Consider the following 14,146-nt stretch of genomic DNA (forward strand, 5'->3'; position numbering starts at 1 on the left):
TTCCTTATCTGATGCTGAACAAACCTCTTTCTTTCCAAAGTCTCCACCGGGGTTCATAGTGGCCACTAGTCTGAACTTCTTCCCGGCGATTATGAGCTCCACGTCGTCGTCATCGCTGCTGCCTTTCTCTGCCAGGACCAGAGATTTCTCCGTCTCTAGAACACTAAACAGAACCAGGAGGCATGAGAAACAGTGTGGACATGACACCTGTATTTCTGTAGATAACATATCCTGTGTGTTGTTCTCACCTGTTGAGTCTCTCTAGTACGGAATCATCAGCCAGCGAGATCTCGTCCATGAGAAAGACTCCTTCCTGTCTCATAGCCAGCACCAGGGGTCCATCCCTCCACTCGAACAGACGCCCATCCTCCTGAAAAAAACTGATCGTTAAAAACTGAATGATGCTTTTTAAGTGCACGTATAATAACAAACACAAAAACCTCATGTTTATTCAAACTGTCTGACTTTCACGTAGCACAGACGGCAGATGCCACATAGCACAGCAGAGCTGACCTCTCGAACATGCAAGCTTAAATTGTAATTATTTATTTAGTTTTAATATGCTGTGCTTACACCATGGTTATAGCCACGAGCTTAAATCTCATCTTTGCTACCGGGCACCTATAACTGGCTTCTTTGAGGTAATAATCACGGCTCTCCTTGGTCAGAGCAAGGTAATTGGATACGAATAGATTGGGAGAGAAATTAGGGGAAAAAACAAGGAGGTGGGGGTTGGTGGGGTGGTAACACTGACAGGTGATAAGAATTGAGCTGATTGGACACATGACGGAGGGGGCAAGTGGTGATTTGGCTCTTCGTGATCAGATCAGGGGTTCAAGCAGCAGATTAACAAGACGCATGTGTTTGTTTTTACTTTGGACTGTTTGTATATTGTGGAGTGCTTGTTTGGACGTTACCTGTCCTGTTCCGGTGTGTCGGACTGGCCTTAAACCACCCAAAAAGTCTGACGTCTCCATGTGCAGGTGGCAGTTCAGAGAGAAAAACTTCTGTCCAGACAGGGCAGCGAACAGCTGGCAAATAGTGGTCTTTCCACACCTATAGAATCAGCATTCAAACAACCGGGTTCATATTACATGGTTGCCATGACAGCGTATCTGCGTTCAACATCAAACATCATCTAACAATTAGCATAACACTGCTGTGTTAAAAGAAAATCTAATTTTACCCAGTGTCCCCCACCAGCAGGACAGACTCTCCGAAACAAAGTGCACGCCCCACCAGCACTGCGAGCCTCCTCATGCCCTGCGTCCAAACCACGTGTCCGAACTCCTCTGGCATGCCAGCAATGCTGTTTACAAACGGACCTATGACAAGTGAAGCGTCAAAAATACGTCAGCTGTATCCAGTGTGTAAAGTTTCATAATTGGTAGCCACCAGGTCCCTCTAAGGTTACATGGGTTAAACTAGGTCTGTTGGTGGAAAGGTGTGTGTGTGTGTGTGTGTGTCCTGGGTTAAACTCACTGAACTGAGAGGTGACCTGAGCTTCAGAGAACAATGCATCAGGGTTTACTGTTCTCTTAAAGTGCTTTTCCAGAATGTTCTTGATAGTTGAAGCCTCCTCTGGTTTACGAACCCGACCAGCCAACAGCATGTACCCTGATCACAAACATAAACATCACAACCAATCATGGAAACTTCATCTTGATTTCACTCTCATCCAACTTCTAAAAGAACTATGACTAAGCGTTACCGTCATCGGCTAGATGTTGCAGCCAATCACGTGATGAGTCGGCCTGCTCTTCCAGCCTATAACGCTCGGCCCAGCGGAACAGATCTCTCAGAGTGATGTAACCCTGCTTCCCAGCAAACACGCTCGATCCTCGTCGCAGTGACTGGAAATACAAGTGAGTTTGAAACCTGTTATCACATGCACTTAAATACACCTTAAGATATCCATCCTTCAGCTGATACCTACAGAAATTAGTCATAAGTGCAATGAAAAGGTATTTGGCCCTTTGCTTTTGGGTGGGTGATGGGTATGAAGCCAGGTCCATAAAGACATGGTTTGAGGAGTTTGGTCACAGGGCCCAGACCTTAACCTTACTAAACACCCCTGGGATGAATTGCATTATTTGACACGGGGTTTATTTATCCACCATTAGCACTTGACCTTGAAAATGCTTTCTTGGTGCCCGAGTGCCCAATAATATGCTATCACACCAGCGCCGAGATTCTGAGCTCCCGGGTTCGAATCTCAGCTCTGCTACCGGTCGGCTGGGCACCCTCTAACAGGCACAATTGGCTAATGCTTGCAGCAGACAAACTTGCCCTTCAGTCTGCTGAGTGGGAATAAAATGGACTAAGGAGCGAGGTTATCAACTCCTTGGACCTTGGTTGCCCAGGGCACCTGTACAGGAAGTTGAGAAGTGCAGAGATTGGGGCGTGGCTCTCCATACGCGAAGCCTAACACGCAAATCCACTAAAGTTTGGGAGAATAAGAAGGGATTAATGGACTGCGCACACATTGGAGAAAGTGTGTGTCAGGCAAATATACACCCTCCTTGGATGCCGTCGGGGGAGGAAAAAAAGGCTTTCCTGATTGAATAGGCACAAATCCCCACAGACCTTTTCCAAATTCTTACAGAAAGCTGACTCAGAAAAGGGAGGCTAAAAAGGAGGGCAAATCAAAATTGTCACTGATTTTGGAATAGGCTGTCCAACAGGCTCATAGCCAGGTGTCCACAGAATTTCAGACATATACAGTGAAGCCCGAAATTATTCATACCCCTGGCAAATTTTGACTTAAAGTTACTTTTATTCAACCAGCAATTTTTTTTTTGGACCGGAAATGACACAGGCGTCTCCCAGAAGATAATAAGACGATGTACAAGAGGCATCATTATGGAAAAAAATATTTCTCAGCTTTTATTTACATTTGAACAAAAAGTGGCATGTCCAAAATTATTCATACCCTTCTCAATAATTAATAGAAAAGCCTTTATTGGCTATTACAGCAATCAAACGCTTCCTATAATTGCTGACCAGCTTTTTGCATGTCTCCACTGGTATTTTTGCCCATTCATCTTTAGCGATGAGCTCTAACTCTTTCAGGTTGGAGGGTCTCCTTGCCATCACCCTGATCTTTAGCTCCCTCCACAGATTCTCAATTGGATTCAAGTCAGGACTCTGGCTGGGCCACTGCAAAATGTTAATGTTTTTGTCCGCTAACCATTTCTTCACCACTTTTGCTGTGTGTTTTGGGTCGTTGTCGTGCTGAAATGTCCACTGGTGCCCAAGGCCAAGTTTCTCTGCAGACTGCCTGATGTTGTTGTTGAGAATCTTGATGTATTGATCTTTTTTCATGATGCCGTTTACTGTGATTAGGTTCCCTGGTCCATTGGCTGAAAAACACCCCCAAATCATTAGGTTCCCACCACCATGTTTGACAGTGGGGATGGTGTTCTTAGGGTTGAAGGCTTCTCCTTTTTTACGCCAAATGAAGGATACATCATTGTGGCCAAACAATTCAATTTTTGTTTCATCTGACCATAAAACAGAAGACCAGAAGTCTTCTTCTTTGTCCAGATGTGCATTTGCAAAGGCCAAGCGAGCTTTTGTGTGCCTTTTCTGGAGAAGTGGCGTCCTCCTTGGTCTGCGTCCGTTGAACCCAGCAGTGTGCAGTGTCCGTTGGACTGTCTGCCTTGAGACGTTGCCACCAGCAGAGCCCAGATTCACCAGGATGGCCTTGGTGGTGATCCTTGGATTCTTTTTCACCTCTCTCACTATCCTCCTGGCCAGCACAGGTGTCACTTTTGGCTTCCGACCACGTCCTCTGAGATTTTTCACAGTGCGGAATGTCTTGTATTTTTTAATAATACTTTGCACTGTAGCCACTGGAACTTGAAAACATTTAGATATGGCCTTATAGCCCTTTCCTGACTTGTGAGCTGCCACAATGCACAGCCGCAGGTCCTTAGTGAGCTCCTTTGTCTTAGCCATGACTGTCCACAAACCAACTGCAGAGAGTTGCTGTTTTTCACCTGTTGAGTTGATTAAAACAGCTGTTCCCAATGAATCAGGGTAATTAGGATGCTTTAGAACAGCTTGGACTATTTGGAATGGTATAGAACTTTGGATTTTCCCATAGACTGTGACAGTTTGCAAAGGGTATGAATAATTTTGGACATGCCACTTTTTGTTCAAATGTAAATAAAAGCTGGGAAATATTTTTTTCCATAATGATGCCTCTTGTACATCGTCTTATTATCTTCTGGAAGACACCTGTGTCATTTCTGGTCAAAAAAAAAATTGCTGGTTGAATAAAAGTAACTTTAAGTCAAAATTTGCCAGGGGTATGAATAATTTCGGGCTTCACTGTACTTAGTGCACTGTAAACCATTTGTTTAGTGTCTACATCAAGGTAGGCTATTAGGACAAGGATATTGGGGGTTGAAGAAACCATGTGACCCTAAATGTTAGATTTCTGCCCATAATATTAACATTGGGAAGAGTAACGAACAGTAAAATCCGTTCAAATCTAATAAATATGACGAGACAGTCCGAGGTCCTCACCTGCAGGTTCTGCATGACTTGGACCAGTTTGGTGCAGTAAGATGGCGGCAGGCTGCAGCGCTGGTGTAAGATGGTCTCCAGCTCCTTACTGGGTAACTCGTCGAAGTGCAGTTCCACAAACCGGTTCCTAAACGCCCTGGACAGGACCTTTCTGCCCCCGTAGAGGCCTGGAGGGTTTTGGGTTGCAAACAGCATGAATCTGGGATGTGCTTTGACCACTTCCTGTGTCTCGGCAATGAAAAGCTCCCTGTTGTCATCCAGTAATCTGTTCAGGGCTTCGAGAACATCGGTGGGGGCGAGGTTCAGCTCATCCAGAATGATCCAGTAACCCTTGCGCATGGCATCGACCAGCACACCTTGAAGAGAAATCACAAGTCCTGTAGCTAAGCAACGGTTTAGGTTTAATTTTCTTCAACCGCTTTATCCTGGTCAGGGTTGCGGCAGGACGGGTTTCACTGGGAAATACTGGGCGCAAGGCAGGAACCCCCTGGGCAGGGCACCAATTCATCGAAGGGCTTTGACAATCATGTCTGTGTAGATGCCTGCCTGGCCAATAGCACCAGTGAGATTCGACCCCGGATCTCAGAGTAGTGGGCTAGCATAATACACCACTGTGCCAGACAATGACCTCATATTACTTTATGTTCCTTTACTAATAACAGTTTGTGACCTTTTATAATCAGTTAATAGTTTGGGATGCAGCCAGGAATACCTCAGACTAGCATGTTCCTTCCTGCATGTTACAGCTCTATGTTAAATAGAACTATTAATTTGCCACTAGTTGGTCAAAAGAAGAGCCAGGATGAACTAAGACATGTCGGAAGGGCCGTGTGCAGGTCTGGAGTCCATCTTGGCTAGCACGGCTGTTGGATGTGCAATTGAACAAATAAATTTATTTGGATATAATGCCTCTCACTGTGGTTTTGTGGAGTCCTTGAGGTTTAGAAATGGCTTTGTAAGCTTCTTTGGACCCATATGATCAAACATGGATGAGAATGCATTTTCCTTTAATATGTCCCAGTAAATTTGCCCTTTTAATGTTTCTTTTGATGATTAATGCATTAGTACTGTAGAAGCCCCATATCGTGATGCTCCCACATCAATACTTGGTCAGTTTAGTGTTCTTTTTTTTGTCCAAATACTTTTTGTTTCGTCAGTTTAGGGTGCATCACTTCAAAGTGTTTTGGACGCGCAGCTTAATGTGTTGAACTGTTGTTCCTGCTACCTGTCTATTATTTTACACTCACAGCCAGGTGTAACGCCTCCATACCTTCTTTGAAGACGAGCTTGCCCTGCTCGTCAGATGAGTAGCAGCCTATGTACTCCTGGATGTCTGTGTGTTCGTGGTTGTTGATCCTTACACACTGGTTCCCGGTAGCAGACGCCAGCCATCTAACCAAGCTGGTTTTACCCACTGATGTCTCTCCCTGGATCAGGACTGGGTGGATGCTGAAAAAACAGATGCAGAAAAACTCATGTACAGTACAAGCAAATTATTTTGCACACACAGGGTCAACCATCATATACATGAATCTACTTTTGCACACATTTGCATAGAAAAAGCATGCAAATACTGGAGATGTACGTAAATCTAGAGGAAAATACACAAACTAGGGGTATACCACTACTCATTTTGCCACCCATATTTTCCCTATACATAAATAGAAAGGAACCTTTATAGGACAACCAAAAATTATTAGGGCTTTGGAGCACTGTCAGAACTGCAATGACACTAACATGGTACTGGTATGAGTGTATCAGGTGCAGCAGTGATGTTGGGAATTTTAAATACTGCTCAAACGTACCGGCATCTGTTATAGACACAATGTGTGTCCATCTTCTTCTAGTCTTTCATCATTGGACACTTAATGATCACATGACATCTCCAATATTCTAATTATTTTATTAACATTAGGGTGTTTCACAATCCCAACAAGCCTGCTGCACCTAATGCACTTACAACTGGTACTCTTATCATAGTTCGGGAACCACTGGCCTTTGCACTGGGTATCTCTGCCAAACAGAACTGCACATTGATGTAAATACATTGGTGATAATTACCCAGCAGACACCACGCGGGCCAGGTCTCGCAGATTGAGGTGCACCGAGGGGGTGAGGATGTAGTTAGGGTCCAGAGTTGGGTCCATGTCGCCCTGAGTTAACCAGTAGCCTTCTATATTCAAACAGCCTCCCTCTCGCGGCTCTGGAATGGGCTGCAAGAGACGTGGTACATATGAAGTCGCTCGAACTTAGCACCCTTTGCACAACCTTCTGCACTCAAGTGTAAATGGGTGTGATGTCCTGTGCATGCTTTACCTGTTTGAGACACTTGACGTTTCCGCCTAAAATGTACTGGCGAACCAATTTCTCTACCACAGGATGGGAACTGCGGTCCAGCTGTGTTAGGAAACTCAGGCAGAAACCCTGTAAACGTACACACGTACACACACACACACACGTCATTTAGTCCAGTTGTGCTTAATCTGTCTCCAAGCGTGATCTAGCGATCGAGCAGATAAAAAAATCACCTCATAGAGGGAACGCTGGACGTTGTAGCAGGGGTTAGAAGCCACATATTTTAGGGCCCTGCACAGTGTACGTAGACTATAGTGAGGTTTATGGCCGGTCCCGTCCATCAGTCGCAGATTGGCCTCTTTACGGATGGCCAAATAAAAACTGCAACAAGGAACAATAACAAAAAAAGTTAGTAATAATTAACACATCAACCTTAACTATGGAGCTTAGGTGTTTCAGCAACATACACTGTTAACTAGTGTAAGAAATCGTTCATTTCTTATTCATTTTCTTCAATGGATTTTATCCTGGTCGGGCTGAAACAGTTCATAGTAGCCTGTAGTAATTTTGGAATAGTCAGATGTCCATATTCTTTTGGCCATATAGGGTCTGTCTAAAAACCTAGTGAGCTTCCTTGACGTAAAATGCGTCTACGTAGAGAGAACACTAGGTTTTTAGACAGACTCACAGTGTGTTTACTAGTGCCAACATACAGTATGTATGACCCAGCTGACCTGATGATGCCATGTATCAGGCTCCTGTTCAGGTTGAGTCCTTTCAGGTAATCAGAGACGAGGATCCGTAAATCTCCTTCACTCTCCAGCTCCTCCACGTACAGCTCAGTAAACCTGTCACACACACACACACACACACACACACACACACACACACACACACACACAATTAGTATACACTAACAGCTTGTGTAAAAACAAAAAAAGATTTACTCCTATTCTCTCGCACCTGTTCCGGATACCCAGGGGCAGGTTCCTCTTGCCGACGTCAGTAGCCGGGTTCATGCAGGCGAACAGGCGGAAGTCAGGGTGGCGCACCAGAGGCTCTGCATGCAGGATATTGTAGAGATAAATACACACACTACACATTTTACACATGCTTTTAGGATTTCACCCTGAATATCTGTATGTATTTGACTGACCTGTGTCTCCTCTGTCCAGCAGCACCAAAGAACCAGCGCTGCCCTCCAGGAGTCCACTCAAACACTCCAGTGTCTCAGCCGCGGCCAGATTTATCTCATCCAGCAGAACCCATTCCCCCTTCTTCACCGCCTGCGCCAACGTGCCCTGCACACAAAAACACACACACACTTAATCTTAAAGTCTAGGAATACTGGATCATATTTCACTTTTCCATTACAAGCTTCTACGAGGGATCTTCAAAAAGTTTCCGCACTTTTATATTTTCATTGGAAAAGATGGAGGAGTAGTAATTGGCCAGATCTGAGAGACTGAGAGAGAGCTTATAGTCTGGATTTAGCTTTAGTTGTGGTTGCTGGAGCCTATCTCAGCTTTTCAATGGGCGCAAGGCACACAGTAACACCCTGGACAGGGCGCCAATCCATCGCAGGGCAGACACACGTACACACACCCATTTACCTATAGGGCAATTCAGTGTCTCCAATTAACCTGACTGCATGTTTTTGGACTGTGTGAGGAAACCGGAGCTCCCGGAGGAAACCCACGCAGAGAACATGCAAACTTCACATAGAAAGGACCCAGACCTCCCCATCTGGGGATCGAACCCAGGCCCGTGTAATGATACAGTCTTTCGTAATTTTAAAGCACAGCTTTTTTCTGGTTTTAATTATGTCAGAAGTCACACAAAAAATAAATTGTGATCTGGAATAAAATCATCTGTTTCTTATTTCTAAAATCCCCACTGAAATCTAAAAAATGAGTGCCTGTCAGCATTTTTCATTCGTAAGAAGATCTCATATCATGCAGTTCATCCTGGACGTTTCTGTTACAGAAGAGAAATGTATAGTGCGTTTACCTCAACGAAAGCGAACACCAGCATCGACTCCCGGGCTTTGATCTGTTCCTGAGTCTGACTGAGTCTAAGCGCGAGCGCTTCCCATTTCTCCTGAAGCAGCGCAGCTAAAAAAACAAACACAGACACATTCAGAGGAATAAATTTCACCTTTACAACCTTCCATCCCTCCCCTCATTAACGCTGCTTAATAAAGCGGCTGCTGTTACCGTCGGGTTTGTCCTGCAGCTCCCTGGTGAGGGCTGACTGGCACACGTGGTCCATGAGCTTCAGCAGGTCCTGCCAGCGTTTGCCCCGGAAGCAAGTCTGCACGTGGCCCAGGAAGGTCATGTTCTGTTTCCTCGAGTATGTCTGTGAGAAGAGATCCTCGAATGCCTCACGCAGGGGCAACAGGATCAGCCTGTGATCCACGGGTTTGTACCTGCCAGCCAAAAACAATAGCCATTAATGTAATGTATGTACAGTAATGTTTCTGTAGCTGCTTCATTCACTTATTCTCAACAACTACTAAATGCTGGAAACTATGGAGGCAAGTGTTTTTATTTAACTCTGTAACCTCTGTGCCCATATAAACAGGGCTAGTTTGACTACACTCTTTAAATAGCACATGGAACAGTTGTCTCTCACCAGAAAAACACAAAGCGCCACATTCCGCTTATAAAACATTTGACTGGATGATTAGATGGAACCCAAGAAGCACTGAGATGAATGACAAGCCGCTGAAGCATGGGTGATGCTGTTCACAGTCAAGCAAGCTTTACATCAGCATGGGCTTACCGACTTCTTCTTTGTCCAGGTGATGAACAAACAAATGTAGCTCCCGTGCCACAGCTGTTAACCCTGTGGGTTATCCAAAGCAACTTACAGTACTATGATAGTACATTGTCTAAGCAATTGTCTCTTGGCAATCTGGCTGTGGTGGGGCTTGAACCAGCGACCTTTCGATTACTAGTCCAGCATCTTAACCGCTAGGCTACTAATTGCCCTAGATCCAACGTAAAACTTATTGTAAAACTCATTGGACTGTAGACAGTGTCATGCTCATGTTTGTCACACCAACTAGCTCCATGTATTCAGCCCCACACTCACCCCCCAAGAAGATCTGCAGTGTCACTCTGCTGGTTCATGTTGACCACACGCAGTTTGTGTCCTGTAGAGCAAAAAAAGTGGATAAATTGCTTATATTACACACAAATACTTAACTGTTTTCTTCATTATTTGACACATTTCCAGGTCATATGTTTTTCATTTTACTGTATTTTATTTCCATATTTCATTATCACTTTGTCCTGGTCAAGTTCTTGGTGGGTCTGGTTTGCCAGGAATAACTGGGAGCGAGTAGTAACACCCCCTAACAAACCACTGATTTCAGAAATCATCAAATAAATAGAAATTCGGCACTAATAGGGTTGGGGGGCAGTTCACTACACTAGCTCGCCACCATAAAGTGTTTCAGCACTCAGGTTTGAGTCTCAGCGAGCTACCAGCTACCAGGAAAGGTCAAAAATTCAGCACTGCCACTGCAAAACTCTGACCACTGCTATTTGAAACGATAGAGTAACACTGAGGATCCACTGCTGGTGTAAAGAAGTGGTCAGCGATCAAGATAAAGCAGTATTAAAACACTAAATATTTATGTCCAATGTCGTGACTTCTGTACCAAATCGTTTCATTAATAACTTATATTAATTATGCATTAAAATGTGAGGAGGTGCACAAACTTTAGCATGACAGCGTATGACCTCATGTGTCTTTACTGTCCTGTAAGATGTATGAGAGAATTTTACCTGTTATTCCAGCAAGGTACTGCACTGTGGAGGTCTTTCCTGTCCCTGTTTCTCCCACCAACAGCACCGGCTCACCTTTCGTCACACACACGGACAACTGCTCCAGTAGGACAGCCGAGGGGCGCGTGGCGGCGAATGTTTGTTTATCTCTGTAAACACACGTGTAATCGATCCTGTTTACACTGACTTTTTTTATGTTTTCACTATATGGATCTGGACCATGCACACACACACATTTTTACTTTGTCAGTTTAATTCATGTTACAAAATGTCTCTTTGTGCCAGTACATCGGACACCCTCAGATGACCCTGCGTCCCGGAAAGCTCCGCGGTACGATGCAATTAATGTGCTGAACCCTGTGCCAATGTAGTCAACGATCAATTCAATGTTTATTCAATTTGCCAGCAGGGTGTCTATTAATTCCGTTTGAATGTTGGCACAGTGCTTAATTAACCGACAGAAAGAGACAGACAGAGTGCTAAACAGAAAACTTGTGCCCTTGGCTATAATCTTACGTTTCGAGGCGCACGGCATCACTCTGTTTGCGCTGCAGCGTGGTGCGTCCCACCGTCACCTCGAGCTCTGTTATACTGATAGCAGGCTGGTACATTTGGCAGAAGTGCTGGGCCTGAAAAACACCGAAGAGGCTCGAGTTACACCAAGTCATAGAGTAATGTCAGGGTGGCAACAGAGTCAAGGCTCGTCATGAAGCAAGTTTAATACGTTTCCACGGATATTACAATGCGCATACAGTCAGACAGCAGTATGATGGTCTAGCAACAGTGCAAAAAAAAAATGCATACATCTTAATATCAATAGCAATATCAGCAACTGGGGGTGTCCAAATACTTTTCTCCCACTACTTTGTTTTATTGGTGCATTGCTCATATTTAGATGTACAAACTCAAAACATATTAAGAGTGTAAATACCCAGTGAAAAGTTTCTTGCTCACCTTCTCTTTGGAGATGTTGAGTTTGCTGCCGATGATCTCAGCCAGCTTCAGCCTGCTCTCAGATTTGGACTGCATGGCAGTGAAGCAGTCCAGAGCCTGCATGATATTTAGCATGTTACAACCCCAGACAACACTGATAATGTAGTTGTAGTGTACACTATAGTGTAGTGTAGTGTGTACTAGGTTTAAGTAGAGTACTATGCACTGTGTAGTGACTTTTTTAAGTGATGTAGGGCAGCAATCCCAAACTTTTTTGTAATTGCGGACCGGTTTCATATAAGATATAATTTCATGGAGCGGCAGGGGAAGGGGGATTTAAAATAGGATAACTATAGAATGGAAAATCTGTGTGAATCCTGAGCTGCTTTCGCTGCAACGAGATGCTGCTCCCACCTAGTGGTGATTGGGGACAATAACACCCGAACAGTATTGAAAATTTAATTGCTCTTGTAACAATCTCTAATTATTTATTCTTTCTGTGCGGCTCGGTAATAAATAACCACTGATGTAGTATGTACTAGATTTAAGTAGAGCAGTATGCACAGTATAATGATGTATTTTTAAGTGGTGTAGTGTGCACTAGGCTTAAAAATGCATGTGTGAAATGAAACTTTACGCCTGAGGAAAACGTAAAAATCAAACCTAGGTGTTAAAAGCTCTTACCTCCAGGAAGACGTTTTGTGCTGTGGTGGAGGAGGAGCTGTCAAAGTTTATACACATCCGTTCACACCACTTCAGCAAGTCCCTGCACACAACAGATACATCAGAGTAATAAATATACTATATAGTTTACGGAATACATGCCTGAAATAATGTCCAATAAATAAACCAAAATCTGATCATTCTGCATGTACACACTACAATACAAGCATTTATCAGAATTTAGCAGAAACGAAACTCCTGAAGAAAAAAGTGCTTATAAAACATTTCTCTTCTATTTTTATATATCCAGCTCGTCTGGAGGTCAGTTGTGAGAGCTGAGAACAACGTCTGGGTCTCCTAAGTGGAGATGGAGTAGAAATCAATGATTCATTGACTGTTGTCTGAACCAGTGGAGCAACTAACCAAGACCGACAAGGCCAGTTCGTTAATCCACCCCAAAATAAGGGCGTGCAAATGTAAGTACATCTTGAGCTGTTTTTTATCATTTTAAAAGTTTGTAGCAACAAGCGTGGGGTGGAATTAGTCCCTGGTCCTGCTTTTTCTTTGACAGTGTGATTAACAATACATTCTGCCAAGTTGTAAAGTGCCTGGTTTCATCCAGGGACATCAATCTTGCACGACAGCCTCTAAGCCTATGGTGGCGTTAAGCTTGCCTGACTGTGGACAGTGTCACTCATGTTCCAGCAGCTCGTAATTCAGAGCAGAATTTTTTTATGGTTCTCGGATGACACCTAACAATACAGACACTGTTTTATGTACTTTTTAGAGTGCAGTCAAACTAGCCCTATTTACAGTGCCTTGCAAAAGTATTCGGCCCCCTTGAACTTTTCAACCTTTTGCCACATTTCAGGCTTCAAACATAACGATATGAAATTGTAATTTTTTGTGAAGAATCAACAACAAGTGGGACACAATCGTGAAGTGGAACGAAATTTATTGGATATTTTAAACTTTTTTTAGAAATAAAAAACTGAAAAGTGGGGCGTGCAATATTATTCAGCCCCCTTGCGTTAATACTTTGTAGCGCCACCTTTTGCTGCGATTACAGCTGCAAGTCGCTTGGGGTATGTCTCTATCAGTTTTGCACATCGAGAGACAGAATATTTTGCCCATTCTTCCTTGCAAAACAGCTCGAGCTCAGTGAGGTTGGATGGAGAGCGTTTGTGAACAGCAGTTTTCAGCTCTTTCCACAGATTCTCGATGGGATTCAGATCTGGACTTTGACTTGGCCATTCTAACACCTGGATACGTTTATTTGTGAACCATTCCATTGTAGATTTTGCTTTATGTTTTGGTTCATTGTCTTGTTGGAAGATAAATCTCCGTCCCAGTCTCAGGTCTTTTGCAGACTGCAACAGGTTTTCTTCCAGAATGGTCCTGTATTTGGCTCCATCCATCTTCCCATCAATTTTAACCATCTTCCCTGTCCCTGCTGAAGAGAAGCAGGCCCAAACCATGATGCTGCCACCACCATGTTTGACAGTGGGGATGGTGTGTTCAGGGTGATGAGCTGTGTTGCTTTTACGCCAAACATAACGTTTTGCATTGTGGCCAAAAAGTTCGATTTTGGTTTCATCTGACCAGAGCACCTTCTTCCACATGTTTGGTGTGTCTCCCAGGTGACTTTTTATGGATATCTTTGAGAAATGGCTTTCTTCTTGCCACTCTTCCATAAAGGCCAGATTTGTGCAGTGTACGACTGATTGTGTCCTATGGACAGAGTCTCCCACCTCAGCTGTAGATCTCTGCAGTTCATTCAGAGTGATCATGGGCCTCTTGGCTGCATCTCTGATCAGTCTTCTCCTTGTTTGAGCTGAAAGTTTAGAGGGACAGCCGGGTCTTGGTAGATTTGCAGTGGTCTGATACTCCTTCCATTTCAATATGATCGCTTGCACAGTGCTCCTTGA

At 44.0% G+C, this 14,146-nt stretch overlaps 1 protein-coding gene across 1 annotated transcript in view; it reads right to left on the bottom strand.

The window, feature by feature from the left end:
• mdn1 (midasin AAA ATPase 1) overlaps nt 1–14,146 on the bottom strand; it is a 59,342-nt gene that overhangs the window by 38,477 nt on the left and 6,719 nt on the right. Inside the window, exons 11-31 of the mRNA XM_063001838.1 lie at nt 12,240–12,321; nt 11,577–11,672; nt 11,139–11,251; nt 10,623–10,771; nt 9,925–9,985; nt 9,045–9,256; nt 8,839–8,942; nt 7,985–8,129; nt 7,792–7,888; nt 7,563–7,676; nt 7,062–7,209; nt 6,850–6,957; nt 6,595–6,746; nt 5,804–5,982; nt 4,534–4,889; nt 1,712–1,853; nt 1,483–1,617; nt 1,187–1,325; nt 918–1,056; nt 249–370; nt 25–163 (exon numbers count right to left, since the gene is read on the bottom strand). Coding sequence (XP_062857908.1) covers nt 25–163; nt 249–370; nt 918–1,056; nt 1,187–1,325; nt 1,483–1,617; nt 1,712–1,853; nt 4,534–4,889; nt 5,804–5,982; nt 6,595–6,746; nt 6,850–6,957; nt 7,062–7,209; nt 7,563–7,676; nt 7,792–7,888; nt 7,985–8,129; nt 8,839–8,942; nt 9,045–9,256; nt 9,925–9,985; nt 10,623–10,771; nt 11,139–11,251; nt 11,577–11,672; nt 12,240–12,321 — 2,932 coding nt within the window. The remainder of the gene's footprint in view (nt 1–24; nt 164–248; nt 371–917; nt 1,057–1,186; nt 1,326–1,482; nt 1,618–1,711; nt 1,854–4,533; nt 4,890–5,803; nt 5,983–6,594; nt 6,747–6,849; nt 6,958–7,061; nt 7,210–7,562; nt 7,677–7,791; nt 7,889–7,984; nt 8,130–8,838; nt 8,943–9,044; nt 9,257–9,924; nt 9,986–10,622; nt 10,772–11,138; nt 11,252–11,576; nt 11,673–12,239; nt 12,322–14,146) is intronic.

The sequence above is a fragment of the Trichomycterus rosablanca genome, chromosome 9 (assembly GCF_030014385.1).
Source record: "Trichomycterus rosablanca isolate fTriRos1 chromosome 9, fTriRos1.hap1, whole genome shotgun sequence".
In the NCBI taxonomy this organism is placed as follows: domain Eukaryota; kingdom Metazoa; phylum Chordata; class Actinopteri; order Siluriformes; family Trichomycteridae; genus Trichomycterus; species Trichomycterus rosablanca.